Source organism: Pomacea canaliculata, linkage group LG2 (assembly GCF_003073045.1).
Source record: "Pomacea canaliculata isolate SZHN2017 linkage group LG2, ASM307304v1, whole genome shotgun sequence".
Taxonomy (NCBI): domain Eukaryota; kingdom Metazoa; phylum Mollusca; class Gastropoda; order Architaenioglossa; family Ampullariidae; genus Pomacea; species Pomacea canaliculata.
The window spans coordinates 23,827,297-23,854,784 of record NC_037591.1 but is presented as its reverse complement, the minus strand read 5'-3'; the positions used below and the strand labels follow the sequence as shown (position 1 = coordinate 23,854,784).

The 27,488-nt window shown below is 39.0% G+C and overlaps 2 protein-coding genes across 2 annotated transcripts in view; one reads left to right on the top strand and one right to left on the bottom strand.

Moving 5' to 3' along the window:
• The window catches only part of LOC112556865 (colorectal mutant cancer protein-like), a 28,530-nt gene extending 13,874 nt beyond the window's left edge, over positions 1-14,656 (top strand). The window contains 16 exon segments of the mRNA XM_025226260.1: positions 4,284-4,397; positions 4,642-4,672; positions 4,675-4,783; positions 5,484-5,590; positions 5,898-6,034; positions 6,224-6,484; positions 6,697-6,797; positions 7,066-7,174; positions 8,063-8,245; positions 8,597-8,777; positions 9,036-9,225; positions 10,087-10,312; positions 10,746-10,904; positions 11,064-11,287; positions 12,102-12,204; positions 12,675-14,656. Of these exon segments, the coding sequence (XP_025082045.1) occupies positions 4,284-4,397; positions 4,642-4,672; positions 4,675-4,783; positions 5,484-5,590; positions 5,898-6,034; positions 6,224-6,484; positions 6,697-6,797; positions 7,066-7,174; positions 8,063-8,245; positions 8,597-8,777; positions 9,036-9,225; positions 10,087-10,312; positions 10,746-10,904; positions 11,064-11,287; positions 12,102-12,204; positions 12,675-12,752 (2,313 nt within the window). The 3' untranslated portion in view covers positions 12,753-14,656.
• A 535-nt stretch (positions 14,657-15,191) lies between these two features.
• On the bottom strand, positions 15,192-27,463 carry LOC112556867. The gene is given in 4 exon segments (XM_025226264.1): positions 15,192-22,292; positions 22,295-22,661; positions 22,921-23,640; positions 27,298-27,463. Coding segments are annotated over 4 exon segments (1,428 nt in total). The 5' UTR covers positions 27,328-27,463; the 3' UTR covers positions 15,192-21,981.
• Between the last annotated feature and the right edge of the window lie 25 nt (positions 27,464-27,488).

The window sequence follows — 27,488 nt, the reverse complement described above, 5'->3', positions numbered from 1 at the left end:
GTGTGAAGGGACACGTAGTCGTCAGGAAGTATCGGTAAGAAAGTGCGTTATTGCATGTCCTCACCGCAACGGCGACAAAGTTGACAAGAAGGAATGTAACTGTCCGTTTCTCGACGCACACATCAATGACTGTCAGGAAGGTCGCATCAACACAATGGCAGTGAAGAAAATGAATGGAGCAGGAGGCAGGATTGTAGACAAGAGATCAGAGAGCAGTCTAGTTGCTGACTCACGGAGAGTCAGAGCCAGTGCTTATTGGTTGTGGTTGTGGTGGTGGTGATGGGGGTGGGAGTTCAGCTTATATCAAAGGGGAGGGACGCGGCCTGTTGCATTTGACAGGTCAGAGGCTGGACAGATGCGTCCAGCTTCGTATCGTAGGATACGTCGTACACTTGTACAATGTGAGGGCGAGGTCTCTGTGCGTGTTTCCACCTTTTTTTTCCTCTTGTTTCTGAAACGTCACCATCCCCACCCTTACGCACCCTCCCCTCCACCTTTCCCACACCACCCTGAAGCATTCGTCTGCTTCGTCGGCATTCAGTGTGCCTCGCCGCGTCCAAGGATGGCACCACCACATGGCGGGCGAAGTGGAGGTGCCACAGTTGTGGATTATCTGTTGTTGGATGATGTTCTGAACAGACGGTAGCTTGGCTAGCATCACTTGGTCATAGGATGTCATATGATCGGAGACTGCTCCACCCCGATCCTTTCTCTTTACTTTGGTGGACCTTTGTGTTGTCATCTGTTTGGGAAGCTCTGTCCCTTGAAGTCTTTGCACAGCAACTAGAAGTGACGAAGATGAGGATCTGTGGCCAGATGGGCTTGTCTCCCGCATCCCTAAGAAAAAGATTACTTCTCACTTTTGCTGGCAGCGCTCTTTCCCTTTGACTCTCGATTTCTCACCTGTGTGAGAGCACTAGCAAACACACATACACAGGTCCGTACTGATCCACGGCTATTAAGTTGCAGAGCAGTTTTCGTATGGTGTCAGTTTCCTTCCCTTCCTTCCCTTTTTTTGCGAGCTCTTGAACCAAAGTGTCCATTATACAATTTTTTTGTTTTGTTTTGTTTTTGTTTTCTGCTTTTGGTCCTAATATTTGGTCTTTGTGACTGGGTGAGATCGCACCAACTTCGTCCTCAGGAAGAGTGTTAGCTAGGTGTGACCTCACAGTTCTCATACCGGTCTCTAGCTATTTGACTAATTGGCTCTAGCCATTTGAATGGAAAATCGAGGAAATAACGAGTGGTAAGCAGTCCTTCGTAGTGTTCATCTGATGATTGACGAATAGGTCATCGGTTGTTTGTGCAGACGACAACCTTGTGTCACAATGTCGATGGATGCTCTGATCGGCCAACTTTTATAAGCGTCTTTAACCGTCACTTCGCAAGGAGGAAGAGATGGGAGGAATTGGTGTTTTACGCAGAGCCAGCAACTAAGTTTTTATCACGGCAAAGCAGCCAGCCCTGTAAACAGATCTCACATTCAGAGAAAGAACACCGTGCCCGAGACGAGAGCTGAACTCAGGACAGCCAACCTTCACTGTATTGATGGCAGGCTTTAACGGTTGCACCACCGGGCGCCCTTCTTCGCAGGGTGGAAACAAGGGAGAGGGGAGAATTCCTATTTTATTGAGGTCGTTTGTGCTTAGGCGGTGGATGACGTGATACTTGCAGCATTTTAACCTCAGAACAAATATTGTATGTAGGGATGAGGTTATTTTGCAACAAGCATTATAGTTGCTGAATACAATTGTTGGTCGAATGATCTTTCACTGTCTTTGTGCTTCGGGAAAGTTCTTCTACCTTTTATAAAGTGATCCCACAGAGATTCTGTTTCCACAACCTGGTTTCACAACTTACTGTTATTAGAATTAAAGTTGATTGAGGCATGGTTAGCATCAAGAAGCATGTGGTGGATATGCTTGGAGGACCTGTGACAGTTTGTGTTGTATGGTGTACAGCACCAAACATAACCTCGTGGAAGAACATCTAAGCGAAAGAGAAAGTGGACATTGGTATAGCCCAAGGGGGGAGTGAACTCGCCGTGGGAGGCTGTCTGCAGCCATGTCCACCAGTAGCCAGGACGACAGCATAGGTGGCACTGAACGGGAGCAGTGCCTGCATGCCACCTGTAGCGTTACCACACAGGTAGGCATGGCCGTTTTTGCCATCTTCCGGATGTCCCCTTGCTTTCAGCCTCTTTGCCTGTCTCACCCAGTACATGCCTTTTGCCATCCTATCTACATCACACCAATCCCCTTCCCCCCTGTGCTTCCACCTCCTCCCCCTCTTCTTATCTTTATCTCACAGTTTCCTTATTGATATACTCACACCATTCAGCCTTGACCATTGAGTGTCCATACCTAAAATGCATTACTTGTTGGTCAAATTTCTGCTGCTTATTCATCTTGAGAAATGTCATTTGCCTTGTGGCATTGTGTTAGCAGTGTCTTCCCTGCTAAGTTTGTAGCATGATGTGTTGATTGCTTGCTAATTTTTATTACTGCATGGTGTTGACAGTGCTTGTTTGCTTGCTAAGTTTCATTGTGGTGTGGTGTGAGCAGGATTTTAGCATGGTGTGTTTGCGATGCTTTGTTTATTTCATGGCATAGGCAGCATTGCCTCATTAATAGCTCACAGGCAAGAATATGGATTGGCCATAGTTTGTGGCTTCTTTAGCTTTTAAAACTTGTGTCTCCAAACATCAGCATACTGTGTTTTTTTAAATTATCACCGAGTTCACATTGGTTTTCAGTATTGCAATAAAACAGCAGTTCTCTGTAAGAGCATAAGCACTCTTAGTACCATAAACTGAGTTAATGGGTGTTTGTCAACAGAGAATGTTGAATCCGCTCAGTTACACGACAGTGTTGAAGATGATGGCAGGGCATGAACATTCTTGTTGTTTATTGCATCATTTTGTTTTAAATTTATTACATTGGTATAAAATAACATTTTTGTTTTAATATGTTTCTTGTATATGTGAGAAAATTTTACAGTTTGAAATCAAATATGATTGAAATTTTCTGGTTAAATTATATGAACAAATGAATATGAAGAAATATACTTTTCAGACATAAAGTAGGCAAAATTATAATCTGCTATCTTCAAATTGTAGAGCAGTTATATAAACTAATAGTATAAAATGAGGAAGTGTAGTGCACAGTGCTAGTGCTTGAAAAACATGCAGTCTGCATTCCATGCTTAGAGACTGGGTTTCCCCCACTTTTTACTTGTTGGAGAGAAGAGCACATTGAGATCTTCACAGCTTGACTTGAAAGGTCTGTGATCTCTACTAGTACAACATCTGCAGATGCTTGTGGTGTTTGAGACTGCACAGCATTAGTGGTCTGTGACAAGGGTGAACACTTAAGTAATGCATAGCACAGCATGTGCATTGCTTGTGGCCTATTGTAACAACATTAGCTCAACTGTATGTGTAGTGTGTAGTGAGCTGACTGTACAGCCCTAAAACAGAGCATTGTGCAAGATCTGAGGAGGCATGGTAGTCTAGACTTCCATCATGAAAGGAAGATATTAGGAAAGCAATTTTTTTTTATTCTTTAACTATCTAAATGCTTATATGCCTGTAAGATAGAAATAGAAATAAAGCAACTGTGCGTGTGCATGCTTCCCTATATTGTTTCAGAAGTGCTCTTTCTGCTTAGATGGTGCTATAATGCTTAAAAACGAAAATGCCAAGATGATTTGAATGTGTGTTTGTGTGTACAAGCAAAATACTTTAGTTTAGATCCTATGTCTTCTTGGTTTTAACGTTGAAAAATTGTTTTTGTTTGAAAGATTGCTTGCTTATCTGGTACACACTGGTACCTTGCCAGACAACATGTGCAAGTGCAATCCAAACTGCTTGTGCAGGGAAGCACATCTGCTTTCATTTGTGTTGATTTCTTTGCTCATAAAATTCTACCCTCCAACAAAACTTACTTGTTTAAAGACAAGCTTTAGTGCTTGAAGGAAAGAAGCTGTCTTCACAGGGTTTGTGCATGTCAATGCTTAGTGAGTGCATGAGATTCATTGTCATGACAGACATGAAAGAGAGTAATAGATGAGAATAAGGAGGCAAAAAGGGACATTTAACAGTTATCTCTCACTGTCTGGAGCATGGTGGGAATGTGTGTGTTTGGTGGGTTATGTGGTCATAGGTGTGCGTGCACTTGAAAGCTGTCTTGGTATTCTAATATAGTATTATTTTGCTGTATTTACAATATTTGCTTCGGTGATTTCTATGTTATGGTGACATCATTGCTGTTGTTTCTCCTCAGCTTCACTTGGCAGCCATCACCTCCATGAAGGGGGAGATAAATGAACTCAAGACCAGGCTGCAGCATGTGAGCAGTGAGCGAGATCTGCTTGAAAGACAGCTCAGCATGACGCAGGTAAAACTTGGCAGTCATTTCATTACTAGAACTACCTGCAGAGACTTGTGAAGAGAAGAGAATTCTTTTCCCTCTGATAGCTCTTATCTGCCAGCTTTAAAGGGGTGTACATGCTACAAGGGTCTGTCATCTGTGTAGAGTTAGCAGCATCTGATGAATAGTTATTTGCTATCAGCATTTGACATGGTGTTTGGCTTTTTCAAATTGTGTGTGTGTGTGTGCATGCGTGTGTGTGTGTGTGAAGAGTGATACATTTTGCTCACAGCGAGAAATTGAAGCCGAGTGGAACAGGTGACAGCACGTTATGAAGAACGTATTATTGAGTTGCACAGTGTAATAGCTGAACTGCGGAAGAAGTTGGAATGTCACCACATCAATGTCATCAGGTGTGCAACTTAGCTGCATCTTTTCATTTGCAAAAATGGTGCTGCAGGTGTTGTGAGGGGAGGGGGCAAACTTGAATTTTGCTTTAGGTAACAACCATTCTAACCCTGCTTGCACTTCACAATAATCAACATGTTAACTTCATTAGATTTACATAGCCTACAACTACAAAACACATGTGTTTCTTTTGAATGAAACATTGCATTTTATTTGCATTCATTTATTCTTGGTGCAGTACATTTATTTGAACATCTAACTACAAATTCAATACCATGAAGCATAGGAAGAACTTATTGCAATAAATGTAATGATAAATGCATGTTGATATCACAGACATTGGATATTCATGTAGAGCAAAGAAAGAATTTAATTTTCTTGGGTTTTTTAATGAATAAAATTTGCTGATTTAGAGCCTTTTGATATTTGTTTTTCTTGTGATAAGTAATGTAATCAGTTTAAAAAGTAAACACAGGCATGAATATAAAGTGCAAAGGCTGAGTGCACTATTGTTAGTCTAGCATCCAGCCACAATTCTTATAAATAGGAATGATTTAGGCTACTGCTAGCTAGCTGATATTAGCCAGCAAAGCACAAGTGTGCACCTGGCCCAGGAACACCAAAGACTGCAGAGAAGTGCTGGAAAGTGTGTGTGTGCATGCATATGCACATGTGCATATATCTTTCTCTTTTCACTGTCTGTAGAGAGGAAGATGAGTTTGAGGAGTCAGAAGGAGCACAGAGCAACCGAAGCCAAGATGGAGGAAGTAACCATGACAACCTGGGAGTGGACTCCCACTCAGCTAGTCTAGGCAAGTTGTAGTAAAACTGCTTACAAGAATGAAGTGTCGCAAAGCACTTACATGCATATGTGTGTGTGGGTCGGGTGTCAGACCAAAGGAGGAAGAGTACAAAATGCTTATAGAGTCTTATGAGTATCTTTATAATCTCTTATGTCGTCTGTTATTATTATCCTTCTTATCAACAGGGAAGTGTGGCAGTGTACAGATGTGTGTATAGCAATGCATCAAGTTCTAATAAGGTTTTTATATTGTGCTATATTCATCTTTTTTTCCATATGGAATACAGAGTTTAAATTCTTTGTACATCTCTGTTCAGAGATGGGGAAAGAGTTGCGGCTGGAGCTGTCACGTGTGGTGACTGAGATGGAAAGTGCCATGGCATCCCGCTCACCACTGGTACCTCAGGTTGCACAGGTGGTGGAGAGAGAAGGAAGTGAAAGGGAAACTCGACCAGTGAGTTTGCTTAGTTGGAAAGGTGTTAGTGGAGAGAATGTGATGGGCTGATTCTGCTATGAATATGCAGTAGCCTCTTTCTTTTCCATCACATGCAGTACAGCCACACAGTTCTCATCCTTCTTTCAGCTACTTTATGTGTGTGTATTAACCAACTTGGAATGACTCTTCTCTCACACCTATGTGTAGGCACCCAGAGATGAGGATAATGAGTATGATGATGAAGAGGAAGAGTCTAAACCACCAACACCTCCACCTCGTCATGGTCGCGTTCCTGTCCCTCAGCCATCTTCACCAGCTCATGTTCTCAGATCAGGCCGGCCTGGACCAGGGGGACCAGGAGGACCAGGCGATCGAAGGGACCTGTTGGCTCAGCGGGAAGCAGAACTTGCTCAGGCTCAGGAAACTATTGTGAGCTTGACAGCAGAGCGAGAGGTGCTTTGTAAAAAGGTTAGATTTTGCTTATTTCTAAATCTTCTTTGCTAGTTTTTTTTAATGAGTTTTATGCCTATTGCTAGAATTTTTTTTAAAAGAAGCATGGTTATTATACCCTCTTTTGTGGGTATTTTAGAATATGCCCCAAATCAATAAAGTTTTACAGGTGTAGATAAAATTAAAATAAGTAACAGCTAGATATAAGACTGAGTTTGATTGACTCATAGGTGTGGGAGCTGCAGAATCATGTTTCTTCTGAAACACCTCCTAGTCCAGCCTGCATTTCTGCAACCAGCAAAACTCAGTCTCCCAACTTTGCACCAGAGCGGTTAGTTAGCTTATTTTTTTTTCAGTTTGGTCTAGGCACCCATTTGGTCGAAGCATATATTTTTATTGGCAGTCACCTATCGCTAGTAACAAAGCAGCAATTATTGCTTTTCTTTTAGTTTCAATCTACTTAAAATAACTGTGTGCATACTTATTTCTAAGCACTATTTGACACATTTTGAATTAGTCACGCCTTTAGTCACTTGCTAGATTGAATGCTATGTAAATCTTACAATGGCAATTGATAATACATCTCTTATTGTGTAAAGACGTGGAACAGGAGATCAGTTCCCAGTGGCCAAAGTGGCTGAACTAAAGAAGCTTCGAACACTGACTGGTGATAGGCAGGCACTTGGCGCAGAAGTGAGCTCACTGGGGGTAAGTTGAGGATGATGTTTGTTTCTGAAATCAAATGCTTGATGTACAGACAAGACAGAAAAACAAAATTATGGGTGCAAATGATTAACATTTTGAGTCTGAGCTCTTGACCTTTGATTTGAATACCCAGGTACGCACGAGTTAGAAGCATTCTTTTTAAATTAAGATATAAACTAAATATAAATTATAATTAAATAATTTTAAAGTTAGGAGAAAAACTTTTTCTACTTTGTTTCATATTGAAATAGCACTTTCATGTAAATCCAAAGGAAAATTAGCATATCAAATTGTATTTCCAAAAGAAAATGTTGATATATTCTTATTTACAGTTGACGATCATTTTGATGTTAGTTCTGTATTCAGTAGATTTTAATGGTCACACATATTGTCAAAATAAATAAACATAACTGATGAAAAACAACCTCAACATCAGGAATAAGCTTGAAAATGGTAAAAAATCAGTAGTTGCTTTTATGTGTGCACTCATGTCATCATCATTTCTTTTTATTAATGGTGCAGCCTAAAAAATTCAGCTCATCAAATTAATGTCATCCATTGTCCCTGTTAAGGGATTATCTCTATTCAAATGTGATGTGATTCACCTAACTAAATAGATTTCATCTAGACATTTGTCCATCTTGGACTCAAAGGAAGAGGATACAAAAAGCAATAAAACATTCATCCTACTGTTGTTGTGCTATTGTCTTTAACAGTAGGGTAATGATGTGAAAAACAGATGTGGTAACACATTTAGTGATGCAGAAAGGTTGCATGAGATATGTGTTTCTTATTATGTAAATTATGGATCATATGTTAGATATATGCTGCAGTTTGCAGTGAATGGCTGGTTCACTTCACAGCAAACTTAATGCTTTGAGATCTTGACAGCTGCCCACCACACAAACTGCAGAGCATCTGGTGCAAAACATCAAGGCCAGCTCTGGGACTTCCAGCAGCGAAGTGGATGCCAGTGTTGTGGAATATCGCCTTGAGCTGGAACGTGTGCAGAGCAGAGCTGACCACTTACGAGCCCAGAATGACACATTAGTATTAACCCTGGTAGAGTCCAAAGTGAGCATCTTGGCTGGTATTTAACCCACTTGCTTAGCATATAACCTCTTGTCATTTGCTAGGCATTCATAACAGTTTGTATTGGGTGATTCTTGACTAGACCAGCCTGTAATTGGGCTGCAGGATTGAAATAAATACCAATACATTTGTATGTGTGTGGATTTTGTGCACATTCTTTTTGTGATTGACATTTGGGCAGCAGTTTTTCTTTTCTTTTTTATACCTTGCATTCATTGAGCAGAAGACTATACACTGAAAAGTATGAGAACAGGTTGCTGTGTAACTTAGAAACTCCCAGCATGCATTTAACATTTTTCTTTCCTGCTAACCTTGCTTTAAATCCTGTGTCAGGCCCATGCAGAGAGACTGAGTGTGCTTGTAGGCAAGTATGAATCAAATGCCACAGCACTAGCTCTGGCACTGGGCTACTCAGACCAAGCGTTGGAAGCCTGCCAGGTGTTAGTAGCACTGCTGGACTCTGAGATAGGAGTCTTGCTGGCAAACTGTCGAGCTGCTGGCATTGGGGGATTTGGTGAGTAACTCTATTTTGGTGGTGAGATTAAAAATTCCAACATTTTTCTCTGGCATTGTGAATTAAAAATCAAAAATATGTTTATGTATTTTCATGCAGTGTTGTTTCCTATGCTTGTGCAGCCTGAAATAAAAACTAAACAAATCTGCTTAGGGTGGGATCAATCTCAAGAACATTCATTTTCCTCTCCAGTAAACATTGCATTATTATGCATAAAATAGATTCATCAGCCTGATGGTTTATTTGTTTTTCTGTCAGCTGGCTTTGAAAGTGGGGATGATGAGCAGGGGGAAGTAAGTGCACTTTTACAGCGATCCCATGGCAGCCGTCGTGCTGCCGAAAGTGTGGCCAGACACTTGTTACATCGCATGGATCGTAGTCGGGCCCATGTCATGTCATGTTGCCCCAGCCCCTGGGATGATGTCACATCTATTTCACACACCACCAGGTCAATGTAAATTTCTTCTTCAGCTCAGTAAAGGATTTTAACCTTCGATGCAACCTTTACTTGCCTTAAAGACCAACCTAAACGGTTTGCATTTTTTTCAGGTAGATATAGGTGATATAAAACTAACCAGTAAATTTCAGCCTCCCAAACCTATCTGTTAATTAATTATCCTCTACGATTCGTACCTGGGATCAACAAGGGCTGATAACAGTGTACTATGTCACGTTGGTACACCATTCACAACATTGCCCTTCAGTCAACAACAATCAGAGAGAGAGAATGAGCGACAGTTCTGATTATTCGGAGACTGAAAGTCTGCATTTCTAGTGGTTCTGAAAAACTGCTACTTTAGCACGAGAAATGCAGACTTTCAACATCTGAATAACCTGAACTGTCGCTGTGATTGGTGTTGACGGCTGGCAGTGTTGTGAATGGTGTACCAACATGACGTAGTACACCGTTAGGGCTCATTGATTGCAGGTACGAATCTTGTACTTTTCTAGTGGATAATTAACGGATGGGTTTTGGAAGCTGAAATTTATGGGTTAGGTTTATATTGCCTATATCTACTGATATCTGCAAAAAACAAAAACCATTCAGGTTGGTCTTTAACGTATTCCATGCACATTTCTTGTAGACCAAAGATGACTAGTTCTCAAAGAGTTTACAAAAATAATAGCAAAACAATTTATTGCTAATATATTTGCATTATCTTGACTGTTGATACAAGCAGCCATGTTAGCGTACATGTATTTTGACAGCTTTGTTTATTTATGACTATTTAATTAAGCACAGTGAAAACGTATCAAATTGCTGTTGAAAAAATAATGTGAATCTGGGTGTGATGACCTGGTACAACAGCTCTACAGACAGTGGAGATGGGGAGTTTGGAAAAGCAGAAGAGCAGAGGTTACGTGACTATGTGCTGCAGCTACGGTCAGAGCGCTCAGCAGTGCGGGCTACAGTGATGGAGCTGGAACCTGTACATGTGGATCCTTTTTCTATGGCACCTCATCTGCGTTACCCAGATCCTTCACGCTTTGACCTGGAGAATGCTGTTCTCATGCAGGAATTGATGGCAATGAAGGTAATTTTGGTCGGGGTGGGGAGATTGCACATACATCTGTATTTGCTCATTTCCCCTAGTGTTAGTGACCTGACTTGTTACTGATAACTGTAATCTTTAAACATAGTAATGTGTTGATGTTAAACAGTGGCTGGTACTTTTAAATAAGTCAGTAGGAATGAGTCATGCGTATTCCTGCCTTCTCATGACTATGACTATGACCTTGAATAAAGTTTTTATTATTAAAGAACTTGTAAAATTTTAGAAATAAACAGAGTGGCATTTTACATTAGGTGAGGTTTGATTTTATAAAAATTATTCCAACAATCAAGGGAGCCATAAATTGCAAGTTAAGAGAGACTGCTCAGCATGGAAATATAAAGCTAAATGTGTGTGGAGTTACATCCCATCATAAATTTATTCTTTTTTGTGTATTCCCATTCCAATATCTTAGGAAGAGCGGGCTGAGCTAAAAGCAGCCAACTATCTCCTTGAGAAAGAATCCCGGGCACTAGAACTACGACTGGCTGCACTTGAGTCCACAGAAGCAGCGCATCGCATCACCATCCAGCACTTGCGTTCTGAGCTGCAGCTGAGAGCTGGTAATGTCCAGGTCAGCATTAAGAAATTTGCACAGAAAATTTCATTTTGGTGCTTTAGCTTACTATAAATACTATTAATACTGATCAGTTCCCTTCAGCATCCAGCTCATACTGTTGGATAGCTAAGACTTTTTTTTACACATTTATAATTGTTTGTCCTTCCTGTTCAGGACTCAGACCGTGACTATGGATCAGCCCCAGTCTCTGTGGCAGAGCTGCGATCCCATGATCCTATGGAAATGGCACGAGATCTTGCTGCTGCTTTAACTCGTGAGCAGAATTTAAAAAGCAGAGTGCATGAGCTGGTTTCAACACTAGAAAAAATAACCCAAAATTCGGAGGTGCGGCACAAACAGTCTGCCGAATTCGTCAACGATCTGAAGCGTGCCAACAGGTGGGGTACAACTTGGTGGCTTTTCCTCTTTTCCCTCCCTACTACTTAGGTTTACAAACTTTTGTAAAAATTTTGTGGTCTTTTTTTTTGTTACTACTAACACTATTAGAATAATTTGCATTTAGTATGCAAAGTAGGCACAAAGTGCATCATGTTCAAATGCAAAGATCTACAAGCCTAAGATAGCACATACCACTTCAAAGAGATTTCGTATCCTCTTTAAGAAAGTAGGGTGGAGTTTATTCTTATAGTAAATGTGAGTGAAAGCAGAGTGACTAAAACAGAGAGCTGTGGTCATTGTGGTTTGTCATGAGATGTTACGAAGTAGGCCTAGAATTTAAGTACTCCTGACCTTCCTGTTGTTCTTTTTGTAGTGTAAATTCATCTCAAAATGAGCAGTTGGCAATCGTCTATGATGTAACATTGCAAATTCTTCAAATGAAACACTGATTGCATGCTTTAATAATTTAGCTAGGGAATCCATTCATTTCAAACAACCCATTAACTGACCAGAGGATTCATCCCATCTTTATTTGTTCTTTCAACATATTATGTATTTTGCTAACAACAGTTTGTCAAAAAAATGTTCAGAACTTAAAATTTATGGGAGATGATCTTTTGCTTCTATATAGTGTTGGTACAGATGCTACTCTGGCTTGAACTGTAACTGATTTCACAAAGTTTCAATCCACCATACTTGCTGGTGGAATCTCACGTGTTCTCACTCAGGGCATACAATAGGGTGGGGGTGCAATTGCTAGAACTCATGAAATCGTGCATCCAACTGACAAATTTCTTGCTTCTTTGTCCATAGTGCACTCATCACAGCCTTTGAAAAGGCCAAAAAACGATACCAGGGCAAACTGAAGAAGCTGGAGATTCAGCTGAAGTCAGTGACAGAACGCTATGAGACACAGGTAAAGAGCTTAAGCTTGTAACTGACTTACAGTAGCTGAGATAGCTAGGATTCACATACTTAAAATGAGACACATTTAACCCTTTTAGCATGGCATATAATAATTATGTACAAAGAAAATGGCTGATAACTGAAGACTGTGAAGACAACGGGTGATGTTTGTTTTTATTATTGCTGCTCTCAGGTAAACATTAGACCAAGAAACCTTTACATTTTTGAAAGAGAGGAACTTTGCAATAAAAGTAATGAATATTGCCTTCCTTGGCAAAGCCACAGTCATGACTCATCATGCTGTAAGGGTTAAGGTGTATTGTTAAAGGTCACTTGTGAAACACCTCTGTACTCGAGCAGACAAAATAAAACGTGGAGTTTAGGTTCCCCACCCCCTCTTTTGCTTTCCATCACATTTTAAAAATATGCAGATGTTGTTGTCATTGAATTCAGGGTTACTTATCTGCATTTTCTCTTTAGATTCAGATTTTAAAGCAGAGACTTGCTCTGTATGAAGACGAGAGCAGCCGACCTCCATTGAATGAGACATCCCTGTAGTCACATTCAGGAATAGGTTGTGTTTGCAGGAAAGAATGAGAACTAAAGCGAGTGTGGAGTGCTTCAAAACTGACCTAACTGAGGCTGAGTGAGACTGATAATAATTTCAACAGGCATTCACATCTCATAGTAACAAGATGAGGGATGCGCATGCTACATTTGTAAAATTTGTGAATGACTTGGCATCGTTCAGAACTTGATCATGATAAAAATGTTAACATTATAAAATATGCAGAACTTTTGAATTTTGTGGTGTTCTAGAAGCACTCATGACAAGCAGAATATTTTATTAATTTTTTTATAGTGTGTATATATATATATAGTTTAGACTTATTTTTTTTCTCTTAATGGTAAACATTGACGGTTTTGGGTTTCCTTTGACTGGATCTGAGCATACAGGCAAGCTGGTTTTCCCTCAAAAATATTGTACCCCTACCTCCCTTTTTGAAGGTCAAGAATTTGAGTGGAATTTATGTCCTGGTGATGACAGAATTTTATGCCACTTTTGCAGCACATACCTTACAATTTGGGTCTTGCAAACCATATCCCTGTAACATTCTGTCAACCATGGTTCCACTTCTCTTCATCACAACACATATTCCATGCTCACCATAACAAATCTCATCATCAAACAGCATGATTAAGAAAAAGCAACATTTACCATTCAAAGAAGAAAAATAATTTTCTCACGCCATTTTACTGGTTGTGTAAAACTGTTGAGCTGAGTTTGTCAGTCTTTTCGTTATTTCATGCAACATCTATGACAGCTTTTGACACATTTTGTCTTAAGTAGGAACAGGGACCTATGAGTTGTATAAACAGCCTTGCATAGTCTATTCTTGCTGCAGTCCTAAGTATATGACAAATACTAAAATGTGTGGGAATTCAAATTTCATTCATTGCAGTTTAGATGTCCTTTCCATTTTGTTTTACATATCACATTTAAGTATTGAGCAGTTGCTTTCATTAGGGATTGAGTGGAAAGCTTGAAACATCAGTGATGAAAGAACAACCCATGTGAACAGATTGTTTACTGAAGTTGTGAAAAGTATGGCTGTGAACATGCGCTTTATGTACATTTATGAACATGCAGATTCTAGTCACGAGGTGAATTTTTTTTTTTTTTGGCAAGAGCCATTTGGCACAAATTGCAACTTCTGTCTTGTCATGTGCCTTCTGAGACAGGAAGGGAAAGTCACACCCAGAGCTTTACAACTGTGATAACAGCCATGTTTTTTTAATGGGTTGCTGATGTGCTCTGGTTACCACAGTAACGTGAATCCTTTTCAGTATGGCCTTTGTGTAATGCAGTTATGTTGACAGGCACTTGCTTATGTTCAGTAAAGCATTTTCAATATTGCATGTTGTTGAGTAACACTGCTGGGACTTGTTTTAAGATTGTTTAATTGTCTTGGTGTCTTGAAAGCCTTTATACGATCCACATTTGTTCAATCTTACTTTGTACGTGGATGTGTTGATAAAAAAGGGGGCAGAGATATTATCTGAATGGTAAAGGTGATAAGGGATGGAAAAGTTGCTTTCTTCTTTATTGGTAGCATGCTGTGTAGTCCTCGTGACTTACAACCAGGTATGCACTCACCATTTTTTGTAATGTCAACGTTTAGGATGTTTAGGCTGCCATTCTGTATAATGTCAATATTTAGAATGTTTAGGCTGCCATTTTGATATGTTACATGAACCTGTTAGAGAAATGTCAAACTTTATTCATAGCTGTGAATTGTGTGATCTGGATGAGTGGAGGGGTGCTTGACCAGCTGCAATATTAGGTCAAGCTTCCGTTTGTTTGAAGTTGGTAATGGGTATTAGCATTGCTGTAACAATATTGATCTGTGGTGTTCACCACCATGGGAACTCTGATATGCAATAAATATGCAATAACATGCGTTTTGGTGTTTGTTTCTGTATGCATGCTTGTATTCACTGTTTAATCATTATGAGAAACCACTGTAATATTGGTATTTACCCATAAACCTATGTTTTATACATAGAAGGATGTCTTTTACTTTGAGGTATTTATGCAGGAATAATTGCCATCAACAATGTTTACTAAGTAAAAATGCAGTTAGAAAAACATAAATCTGTTTGCTGTTAGAGTGCCCATGAAGCTGTGCCTCATGGAAATGTTCACAAAGTTACTCCATGGTAATTACCAGGACACTGAAAATAGTGCTAGTACACTTCTCAGAAAAGTTTGATTTGCTGCAGTTGAAGTTGGTGAATATATCACAGGTACTTTTGAAATCAAATTTTTAGATCAAGAAGCTAGAATTGGTGCAACCCTCTCCCCTACCACACCCTTCACTTTTAATGTCAGGGTTTTGTGTGAAAGGTTTATGTAACAAGTAAAAAGTGACAGGCATGATGGAGGTTTGTTGTGTGTTGTCATGCTTACAAAATAAAACGTGAAAAATCTGGAAATACAATCCATTTGTTTAATTTTAAAATGCAAGACAAATATGGGGTATAAATAATCAATTTTTTTTTTTAAAATACCACTTAAAGAAAGCTCTCATAGCAGCAATGCATGCACAGCAGCAGATTAATGCACTTGCTCATACACACATCTTTCCAGCTTCCTCTTGTAAGATTACATGAATTTTTACTTTCAGTCTTTAACACCTGACCATGACTTGGTTGGTTCATGTACAACTGGTAAAAAAAACTTTCACAGTATATTTAGTTGATAATATGAAAGATCTCTTTCTTGATGTTATTTTTACTTAAACTACCCTTGACTTTTGCACAGTCTTCACTTCCTCTCTGGTTTGCTGCTCCATTGCTTTTCCTATGTCTATTCTACAACAGACTCCTCCTGTCCCTGCCCTTCTGGAAACTGATGAATAAAACAAGCACTTCAAAACAGTCCTGTCAATGTATGGCTACAAGTTTATTAGCACTGTCAAGCTACATAAGCTTTAAAACCCCTCAAAACCATATTGAGATTCAGCTTTTGCTTACTAACAGACTGTATATATACAGATCATATATATATATTATGAGGAGGTTTTCCAAATAATATTAGCAACTTCGGCAGCTTTTACCAGAACTGAGGTGAACAACCCTCAAAAACGGCAGAAATCTGGAGGGAACAAAGCGTACGTCCTCATATATCTGTGCTGCAAACTAAACTACTACAAATTCTACCAAACCCTCCGAAAAAATGGACAAAGACATCAGAACTCTGCCTGCAAGCTGCCTTCTTGCAAAACAGGACTTAAAATGGAAAAATGACAGTATATATACTTGGTCTCGCATAGCAAAAAATATCACATACAGATTTAATGCCCCTTCTTTAATATACACAGTAATTGCTGTGGCTCACATATTTCAGACTTAATTTCACAAAGGTGATATGAGTTGTTTAACACTTACAGAAGGGTGACATGCTGTTCCTTAAGGGTTTTTTTAATGATCAACAAAAATAGGAGTGTTGTTAAAACATTCTGGAGCTATCCAAATTTTAATGGACTGTACACCACAACCAGGTCGACTTTGGACTGTGATGCTAACCCACCGGCTCATTACACTGTAGTAACTGCAGGTGTGGCTGCACCAGAAAGTAAGATAAAGACAATTTACCCCGAATCATGATGCCACCATCAAGGTGGTCATACATATTGTTCTCTCATGAGCATATTTGTAAGTTTAGGCAACTTTGCTACAAATGTCTCCATCACCGTGCAGCTGATTACATTACTGCCTCACCATCTACACTTCAGCCTGCATCTGATACCCTTTGGCTCCATATCCCTCACCCCACCCCATACCCAACTCTACTCTGTTGACCAGCACACCTACCTATTCTGGTCCAGGTGGTAGGGATACTCTTCCTTTATCCTCTGCCAGGTTATCTCCTTGATTAAATGTCTCTTTCCAAAGACCTAAGTGTTTGCATCCGCAAATTACAAACAAAATGTTTCAAAGGATCAATATGCTATAAAAGTCTCCTAGTATTAGTATATCTCCTAAACATTTGTTTCTTGACACATTCTCACAGAAAGAAGTATTAACAACAGATGACCAACCATCTGTCTTCGGCAGAAGATAAAGCAAGCACAAATGATTGTGCACAACTATTCTGTCAAAACTAGAAAATATTAAGATTGCAGTGAGAAAGCTTGTCCCACCTACAGAATTTAAAAGGATATAAAAGCAAAATCATAACTGACACAATAATGTCAAAAGACTAAGTCATATTCACAAGCATTTGTGAATAAAAAATGTGCACCTTCTATGGTATGAGTTAAGTAGATGAGGCCCTATGAAAAAATTTGATCATATGTCTTTTTTTTAAAACCCTGCTTTTGGTATTTGACGGTGTGGAACAGCTTGACTAGGAGTGCTGTACTGTTTATTTTGCACAAATTCTATTCCCTCCTCCGACCACCATAAGCACAAATTTAAGATTATCTCCACAAGTACACCGTATTTCCCTTTCTGCATGTAATATACAAGAACATAGACCAGTTAAAAAGAAAAAAAAATCTGCTTTCATTTAATTTTGTTGCGATTGCGATACACATATAAATTATTTTACATCCAAGAAGTGAAGATCTCGTGTTGCTAACACTCATGCATCAGGGGAATCTTTTTTGCATGAATGGCATGTTATACATCGATTCCATATGAAAAATTTGTATTTAAGCTTTTGGGGAAATTAAAACTCTGTATTCATGCTTACGGAGAGGTTCTGTACTTTTGTGGAAGGGTTGTGCTGAAATTCAGAGCCAAAAGTTGCTAGTTCAAAGCCTCTGACTTGGTTACTCCCTCTGCCACAGTTAACCAGTGATGGGTAACTGCTTGCCAGAAAGCTAACATGTTGCTTAAGGAGAAGGTTAACTCTATCTTCTGCCATCCAACTCAGTGGTGAGTCGCTTTCAATTTGCTGCTCTGTGGCCATTAGACTACTGGAACTCTACCTTTATGCATGTCTTTCACCTCTAGGTAGGGTGGGAGAGGGTAAAGCAACATGACAGATGACTTATTGTGACTATGCAGCTGCCACATCTAGTTTTCTCCTATGCCCTGAGAAGTTCTGATGCTAGAGTTTTCAGTGACATATGTTGCCATGTTGCCAACCTGCTTATCTGTCTCCTAAGAAGTAAGTTAAGAAGTAAAAGTGTTTTAAACACAGTCTTATGTGCTTAGATTAACTGACTGAGTTCTACACCATATCCAGGAGTGAGCCTATTTCACTGCAACTGGCATGTCAATGACTGTTTTGTGTGGACTGAAAATAATCACATAGCATATAGGTCAAACACATCATAAGAAAAATCAAATATGCTCTTAGTCTCTCATGATGTGCTCTCTAACTGGTGCATTTCCTGCCTGTTACATTATCCCTGTGGTTCTACAAGCTACAGCCAATTCATCTGTCACTTGATTTCTGCACAGGTGAGATGAAAGGTTTACAACTTTTGTTAAAAGGTTTGGAGTGGCACAACAGTTAACAATCAACAATAATAATTTTAAGAATCACACTTGCATAATCCACTCTATGGCTGGCATGCATCACAATGACAACAGGTATGGAAACCTGTGCAATGGTCTGAGCAGGTGAAGTAACTGCTCATCACCGGTTATCAACACCTTCTGAGGGAATGAGAGAAAAAGTGCGATGCAATGCAGGTGGATGATGGAGGGCCAGATGAAAATGAAGTCTTTATATACATGGCAAAAATATGCATCATGGCAAGAGAGACAGAGTATGCAAGTGGCTTTTTCTTTAACAAAGGTGTCTCAGCATTTGGCAGAAATCCAGTCTGTTGCATGATGCATTACATAAAATAGGTCACATTTCTGTACAACATAACAAGGGTTTAAACAAAAGCCAATACATACAAGCATGCATTTCTTTGGTCTCATCAAATTTAAAAAAGGAAAAAAAAACCCATTTCTTCATCTAAATTTCCTAGGCCTTGCATTGATACTGCAGTTTGTGAAACAGCACACTCTGCAAAATGCTAGTGTGTTGCAGGGACATAATGGTCTGCCACAATGGAGAAGTTCTAAAAGAATCACTTGCTAGGGCTAGGGTCTAAACTTTTGGGACTACCATTGCCAGAATGTGTCAGGTTAGTCAACAAATAAGTCATTTAGACTGTAGAAACCCTGCCTTGCATTAGTCAACAAGCTGATTGATAACTTGCTACACTTCATAGAGTAGTTTGCTCACCAACATTTTCTCCCCCAACCTAACTATTCTATGAAGCCATGCTGCTGGCCTTTCTGTGAGATGTCATGAAAACCCACAACTACAGGATAAGCATAATGTCATAAATATTCCACATGCCTGGCCACCATGTAAAGGTAAAGGTAATCCCCAGACCTCTTTCAGGTCATTGGGGAGCAAGGTATTAGAGACCTCATTTTTCTGGATGCCTGCTTCATGAGGGCGGTGCCCATCTCTTTCTCGCTGCCTTACCTTCCTCAACCCTCTTTAGAGTCGTCAAGATACCTATTCGGACAGATGGGTCAACAAATACACTACCATGTTATTCAGCATCCTTTATAACTAGCTCCATTTTGTCTCAAATGTGTCTGGCTGCTCTTTGATATGATATGCTCTTAGTAAATAGCAAAATCCTTGGTACTAGACTATATTAATGACTGCACACACGGCAAACAAACTCAAATAACAATTTGCATGCAACTGTAGCCATCAAAAATTTTTAATACTTCATGTAGATTACACTTATAAATAAAAAGTAGAATTTACTTACTGTTAAACCTTGGTTTTGACCTTATATTTTGAATAGTATCTTTTAAACTCAGGGAATATCTGCAAAATTTTGCTACACCTCTATGGTTGTTCAGGATGATAGATCCTCCTTTTATCTGGGAATGCATGTCAGACATATCAAAGGCTCTTGAAACTATATTTTCATCCAAACTGCAGCATGTCTTAGGACTACACCAACATGAAATGACCAAAATCTAAAAAGTTTCAAGCTCTATAAAATGGTCATCTACGATAGAATTTTGCCAGCTTATTCAGAGATTAGGCAATCAAAGAAGCTGCCGTGTTTTTCATTTTCATTCGAATGCTGCTTATCTAAACTCTTTACAATATATATGTATATAAACTGGCAAACAGATTAAGTACACGATAAAGATGTTTTCTTTTACCCTTACTGATGTCCATACTTAAATTTCTAGTAATGAGTGCATAAGTGTAGCTTATATACAGTAAATGCGTTTAAATCTTACTAGCATGAAGATTTCAACATTTTCTGGAGTTAAGTAAAAGAGCTGCATTTTAAGCCAGCACCATCAGGGTTGACAAGGCTAAAAGCAGCGTTCCCTAGTGTTATCAGTCATGCTCCAACATGTGTGCCAGTCTTTTCTTCCTTATCATAAATTTCCAGCCTGCACTTCTAGCAAAGGCAAACACTGCATAACATACAACAGGATGTTATGAAAGGAAGGAAATGAGATTTACAGAGGGGCTAGTGTCTGACCATTTGTAAGGCCTTCAATTACGTTGAAAGCATAAAGGGCTACGTTTGATTCCATTTCTATGTTTAATCACACAAAATCAATAAAAAAAATTATTTTTGATGTTAATGCACACCAGGTCTAGTTGACAGATACCAACTGACAAGTGTAACACAAGCAACAATTACTGATGGATAAATTTATCAGAAACTGTCTCTATCAACTGAAAAACCTTCAGCAACTACCAAGACACTTGTCTTTAGTCATCATCATGCCACAGCATCAGTATTCAGAAATAACCACAATAACCTTTTCTTGTGCCCCAGGTATCCTGCTAGTAAAGCCATGAAATGCACTGCACCTTTTTATGTTCCAAGCCAAGACATGCTGAACAAAATGCAAGGAACACAAGAACACCAAAATAATGGTCAATTAGGTCAATAGTCACTTGAGGATGTGGAAGGAGGAGCAGAATTTTAGTTTACTGTCTCATAAACATAAACACAATCTACATTAATCTGTGATGCCTAATGAAAAAAGAATTAAAAAACCCTCCTCAGACTATGCAAAAACAGACTGAGTAGCCAACCCCTAAATACTAAAACAAATAAAATATGTGTTCCATGATTTCCAACATGCCCCCAAATCACTACTTACTAAATTTAGTAATAGTGATATTTATTAATATAGAAATTCACAAACATGGATAGACATAAATCTTTGTAGATGTGGTAATTTGTTCTGAGTTTTTACATTCTAAATTTGTTTACCAGATAGTCTAGGAAGGCAAAAGTGTATTCAAGCATGCATATGACGGCACTTGTGAATATTGAAAGAATAACGGGCAGCAATGCACCAGCACTGCTGTACAGAGTAAGCTTCTGTCCATTTTGTCTCCAGTACGGAGAATGACTAGCCTAATACAGGCCGCTTAAAACTGATTAACATTACTTTGAACATAACTTTCTCACACTACATACATCTTACCCTTGGGAAAAAAAAAAAAAAAAAAAAAAAAAAAATAAAAAGTGCAATTTTTACACACACACACAAACACACGCATGCTGTTCTGTTTTACTTTACAAAAAACTTTAAATACTTGATAGTTTTGAAATGTATGAAAAAAAGGCAAGCATATGACAGTGGAGAACTGCTAACAAAACACTTTCTCCTACCCTAATCCTGTCTGAAGTCTTGACTAATATAAAACACTTAAAAAGGGTATTTTTTTTTAACAATATCTTTTAACTTATACAAGACCACAGGTACATACTGATTGTAATGTTTGTCTTTGCAGTGGCAAAACATCCTGATTGAGTTAAGAACATTGCTCTAGTCAGATTGTAACATCTTTTGCCCAGTAAAGGTTTATTGATATAGACATCTATGTTGCTTCTCATGCCTAAAATAATTAAAATAAAATCTAAAATTATTTTATATCTATTGTGTGGTTTTCTAGGAAAAAAATTCTCCTGCTTTTCCCTTTCTGCATCTTGAATACTTACTGATGACATAGGCTATCCCTTGAAAGATCACATCATAATCCTCAGAAACACATCACCCTCGGTAACAGCTAATATCAAACTTGCTTCCTTGTAACATGTATCCTGATCATAAACAATGAGCATTATTGCAGAACACAAGACATACCAAATCCTTCACAGCAATGGGTGCCCAGTGGCACCTGTAGTTCCAGAAGGTATCCTGTCAGTGTGATGATGGTGCCATAACTCAGTATGTGGTTACCTTAACAGGAGTTCATACAGGCTTAGGTCTTTTCTTTGAACAGCCTTAGTGGTTTAATTGTGGAGTTATCCATGAAGTACAGATCATGATTGGAGCGACGCATGTATGCTGCCGACTTGCCAAAGACACTGTAGGTTAAGACTAGGACATCACAAGTCGACAGAAGGTACTGGTCGGCAAGCACTTTCTCAAAGCCCACACAGCCATCCTCCACCTGTGATTTATCAATGTGCATGATGTCTCCTTTGACATCCACTGCTTGACCAGGAAACATATCAAGTACTTTGCTACGCACTATCTCTGAATCACTTGGCACAAAAATTCTGTATTTTTTGGATCCTTGAAATGGGACAGAAACTTCCAGAGGGGTCGAATGGTGTGCAATGTATTCCTGACCTCTGAATCATTGGGAATGGATGGGTTCCTGCCTAGTCTAACATGGCCACAGATCAGCTTGTGATGAGGGGTGGGACGAGCCATTTTTATGGCACGGTCTATACGCCGACGCACCCGCTTGTTCAGTTTAAACACATTCTGCCACAGATCAGCAAATATAACTGGCCTTGGCTTGCCGTGTACTTTGCGGCGGAAGATCTGCGAATAATGTGGATTGGACCTTAGGGCATAAAAGTAGTCATAGTTTGTAGTCAGATACACCACATCCTCCGGGTAGACAGCATCAAAGTCGATTGTCTGCATCACCTACATACACAAAAATAAGGGATAGCAGATCTAACTTAGCTAGATGTACAGTAAAAACCAATAACTATTAACTATGCATTACATTGGTATTTAACAACAGAGCATATGCATCTTCATCACCTGAACAACATATTAGTAAAAGTCAATTTCCAACTTTTATTTTTTAATGTAATTAGTTTGACTCAATAATACACACAAACTGTACTGAAATAGCATCTTAAAGGTTACATTTCTACCAGAAAGTAAGAAATGAAGTTACCTGCCGAAAAACCCGATCATTCACTGCGTAGATGTGTCGTGTGCTAAGACCTTCTAGCGATGATGCATTAATTTTCCAGTCCAGCAGCCGTGGATGAAATAAGTTGGTTAAGGGACAAGGAGATGACATCTCCACACCAAATGTGCGATTGGTGACCAGCGAAATAACGTAGGTCGACAGGATTCCATGCTGACGATCTCCCCACCCACAGCAGGAGATGTTAGCATGACAGAGATATATGATATATCTCTTACGACTGTTAATTTCAGGTCGCACAGCATTCAGCAGATGTGGTGGTATAACCACAGAGCCATCTTCCTGAACCACACGCAGGCGCCAGGATTCCTTCTTCAGGTAGTTACTGCGTACAGAATGGTGGCTGATATTTCGTGCAACTATCTCCAAATTGTTCAGCACTTTAACATCTGACCCTACAGCCAGTGCATCTCTAGGGTCTGGGTCAGCCCACTTCGCACCATGCTTGGACCGTCCCACACCTACACGAATAGGCCATACCTGTATGTCATCAGTATCACTCTGGGCATGATCCAGGCCAGCATGTGACACAGATGGTGCTGCTGTGGTGATGCTGCGAGTAGGCAGATGTTGGAGGCGATCATGTGGCATTTTAAGTGATGCATCCTCAAGGTACAGAAGACTCACAGCCACAGTAACAATACACAGCCCCAGGGACACAAGTAGAGCATGATAGGGATGCACCTGGGCAGATAAGAAATGCTCATGAGCACACAATATCCAGGATACTAAATTAACCTGATGCACACAATAGGTGAAACAAATTAAAATTTCACTGCTTTATAAAATTAGCAATGTTGAGTCTTTCATGTAAAGTCTGTTATTATCTAATCTATACTCTGTGTGTGTGTGCTGGGATTTCTACACATTTTTAGATCTTTTCACACATCTTGCATCACTAAAGAAAAATGTTCCTATGAGATTCACATCAATTTTTTTTTTTGTGCACACTTTCACACATGATCTTTATAATATTAGCAACAATGGGAGTTTAAGGTTGGGTGCACACTTATCTTACCAACCTACTGCTTCTGGTACCCAACAGAAGAAAATTCAAAAAAAAAAAAAAAATCCTAACAATTACCACCCTGACTCCCTTTAGTTCTTGCAATTTAGGACTAGAAGAATAGCGCAATGCTAATACTACTAATGGTACTATCCTACAATTTTGAAAAAAAGCTTACACCAACAACCAGCAGTGTGTCGAGTGATAAATAGAAATCCTTGAGTTTACATATAGAAATAATGAAATTTTTTAAAATTTCTGTAAGAATCCTACAGCATTTTATTTAAAGCGAGTAAAAATGGTTAGTACAACAGTGTTGTTAGCTCTCAATATTTTACTGTCAGGCTATGTAAACAGCAAAATTACAGTGTAATCACACATGAATATGTTAAAAAAAACTGACACCCTTCTCCCCAGTATCTTTTAGATTACTAACTTACATGAACAGTAAATAGCAGCAAATAAACCATCTGTTTATTACAGGTTTTTTTTCTTTTAGTGTTAGTCCACCTAATCAGATTTGGACTCTGTGGTTTCCTACATTTTCATTCATAATCACTAGTAAGTTGTGGCTCTGAAGGATGATTATGGTTAAAAAAGAATGACAATGGAGACACAATTCTTCAGTTACAGTTAATGAAGAAATAGGTTAGAGTCTCCTCATGGTTTCTTTCACAATGATAACAATATATTTTTATAGTGCTTTACCACAACTTACGCTCGGAGTGATAATTACACCAACAATACAAATGATAGAAATGTACAACTAGTACACTGACAGATGACATAATAATATGGAATATGGAAAGGTCTATTTGGCCAAACATGAAGTTAATCATGGTCAAACCCTCAGGTACTGCCTTTATGTCACTATGTACTTTTGAATAGGATAGACATGGCAAACACAGTTCAGTGTGCAACCACAGTTGGATCCCATCCCATATGACCCATGCATAAAAAAATGCATCAAAAGCTGTGGGAAAAATGAAAAGAACCCCAACACCCGTGTGCAACCACACCAATGGGATCCCATCCCATGTGCCCCCATGCATAAAGAAATGCATCAAAAGCTCAGAGCAAAAGGGACAGACCCCACACTACCCAGTTATGGAAGACAGAAAAAGATCTTTATCAAACTGCTAGTTTAACAGCACTACTTGGGAAGAAGATATATCAATATTATAACTGCACAGCGGTTATATTCAGAAGATCTGAGGGGATTAGAATCTTGCAATGAAGCAAACAGTCACTTAAGAAAATTTTGAACTTTGTTTTGCATGAGAACACTATGATGATAATATATTGATAAGGCAGAAGATAAAGGTAATGGCAAAATATTATAACACTATTAGTGTTTTAAATAAAAATAAAATGATCACTGCTCAAACAATTCAAATGTCAAATCTCAATGCAACATCTCATGATAATGCGTTTAAAAAAAGCAGTGGATAAGTGATATTTACTATGAACAGCTGAGGGACAAATAATTAGAGAAGGGATTAAAAATGGCATTTTCAGAAAATGGCTGTATGAAACAAAGATATATTCATTTCAGACCATTGACAAAATACACTTTATATACACTTGACAAAGACTGCAGATCACAGAATACAATTGAGAAAAATGAATTACACCTAAAATCCTCTTGAACTTATCTTTATTAAATTTATCATACTGCTAACCAAACTGTGACAGAGAAACTGATGTACACTCCTGGCACTGTTTAAGCTTGAAAAGAATAGCACTGTTGCTATTTCCCTGAGCAGGCAACATAGGTATGTTGCCAAGTCTGGTAGGGCTGGTCTTCTTGGACTTGACTTCTGTTCCTCACATTTAATTAAGCCTACTTAAATCTTAGTACTGTAAGACTACTGATCTTCAGAACAAATCTTGACAGTGTAGACAGTACTTCTGAAATCTCATAATAGCAATGATAATAGTGCTTTGGAGTTTAAATGAAATTACCTGCTAGAACTGCTCTGCAAAATCTGAACTTAAAAAAAAAGAAATTAAACTCTTAAAGTTAGCATCATCAGAAACTTTCACAACAGAGGTGGTTTAGAAAGAAACAATCATTAATGAGGAGAATTAACAGTTGCCAGCAGAAAGTATACAAACCCTTGTGGGGGGTGAGGAGAGATGCATTTAAGTACCCCGAAACATGGACAAGTTGTAAAGCTAAACAATGTATAGATAAAAATAATTTGCCAATAAACTATGAGAGGGATTGAAAGGTTAAAGGAAGATCTGAAATTTTAATCTGAATCTTAGAATGAGTGTCACAATGTTCTGGATATTAAAGTGTTTACAAAATGTGTCATGCAATTCTATTAGTCACTGACCTGTTGACTTGAGAATTAACTTGAAGGGAACACAAATAGGCGTTAGCTAGAAGAAAGCAAATTTAAATGCCAACAACTATGATAGATAAATATCTTAAAAGTTCTCATAACCTTCAGTATGTCAGTGGTGCTTATAAGTACATGTATTTGTGTGTGGGGCAAGGCAACAGTAAACAACACTTAAGGCATAATAGGGCAACCCTCCTCACCCCTTTCATCCTATATTTCCTCAAATCCCTATGGCCTTTAGGTGGGAGCAGCTTTTCCTTCCAAAAAAAAAAAAACCTGAAAACTAAAATGGGTGTGATCATTGTAACCTAGCTCTTGTTAAGGGGCCATGAGTGCCTCCTTTTACATTGCTGTTTACCTGGTGGGCTCTTGCTCTATGTGTGTGTGACTGATTCTGAGACAGTATTTTTGTGTGTCTCTTCCCAAATGAATACAATTGATGACAGACGCTAGCTGATACTAAATTATTTTGTATTTCACCAATGCTAATTTCCCATCACATGCTGGTACAGTATATTCCTTTGACGAATTTGCCTTACCATGCTTTTTCTCTTTGGGAAGCATATAACTACCATATTCCTTCACTTTGTGATATATCCCTTAAAAAAAAACCAATCTACATCTCGCTACAGTCATGCTGCTATGTTCGAGCCTGACCTGCAAGGTATATAAAACCCCTGAAAATGTCCACAAAATTAACCGCTCTTCCTCAGGAAAACATAGCTATACGCGTTTGTTCTGCGTTTATTTCCCTTAAAGTACTTTACCTATAGTATCCCAAGCAGTTTAACGCTCACCCCTGGCCCCATTAAATTTATATCGATTATGCTGAAATGTAAAGTGATCTTCAACTTCCTGTCAGTAAAAAAAAAACAACACGTTTGCACATATTACACACTACACACTGTTCCGGTTTTATCAGGTTTTGTGACGTTGGCCGGTTTGCTACACGTTTCCACACATAAAACTCAACGGTACACTTACCCAGCACATTCGAAATAAGCTCTGCTTCATTTTGAATATTCATATCTTGGAGAGCGTCCTGCAGGACTGCTCGCGGTATCAGGCACAACTGATTTGGTTAGGACAGTTACTATCTCCGTTTCATGGTCGAAGTCGACAGCCAGACGGCGGATGAACTCTGACCTGACCCACTTATGCAGCACTGCGTCGCA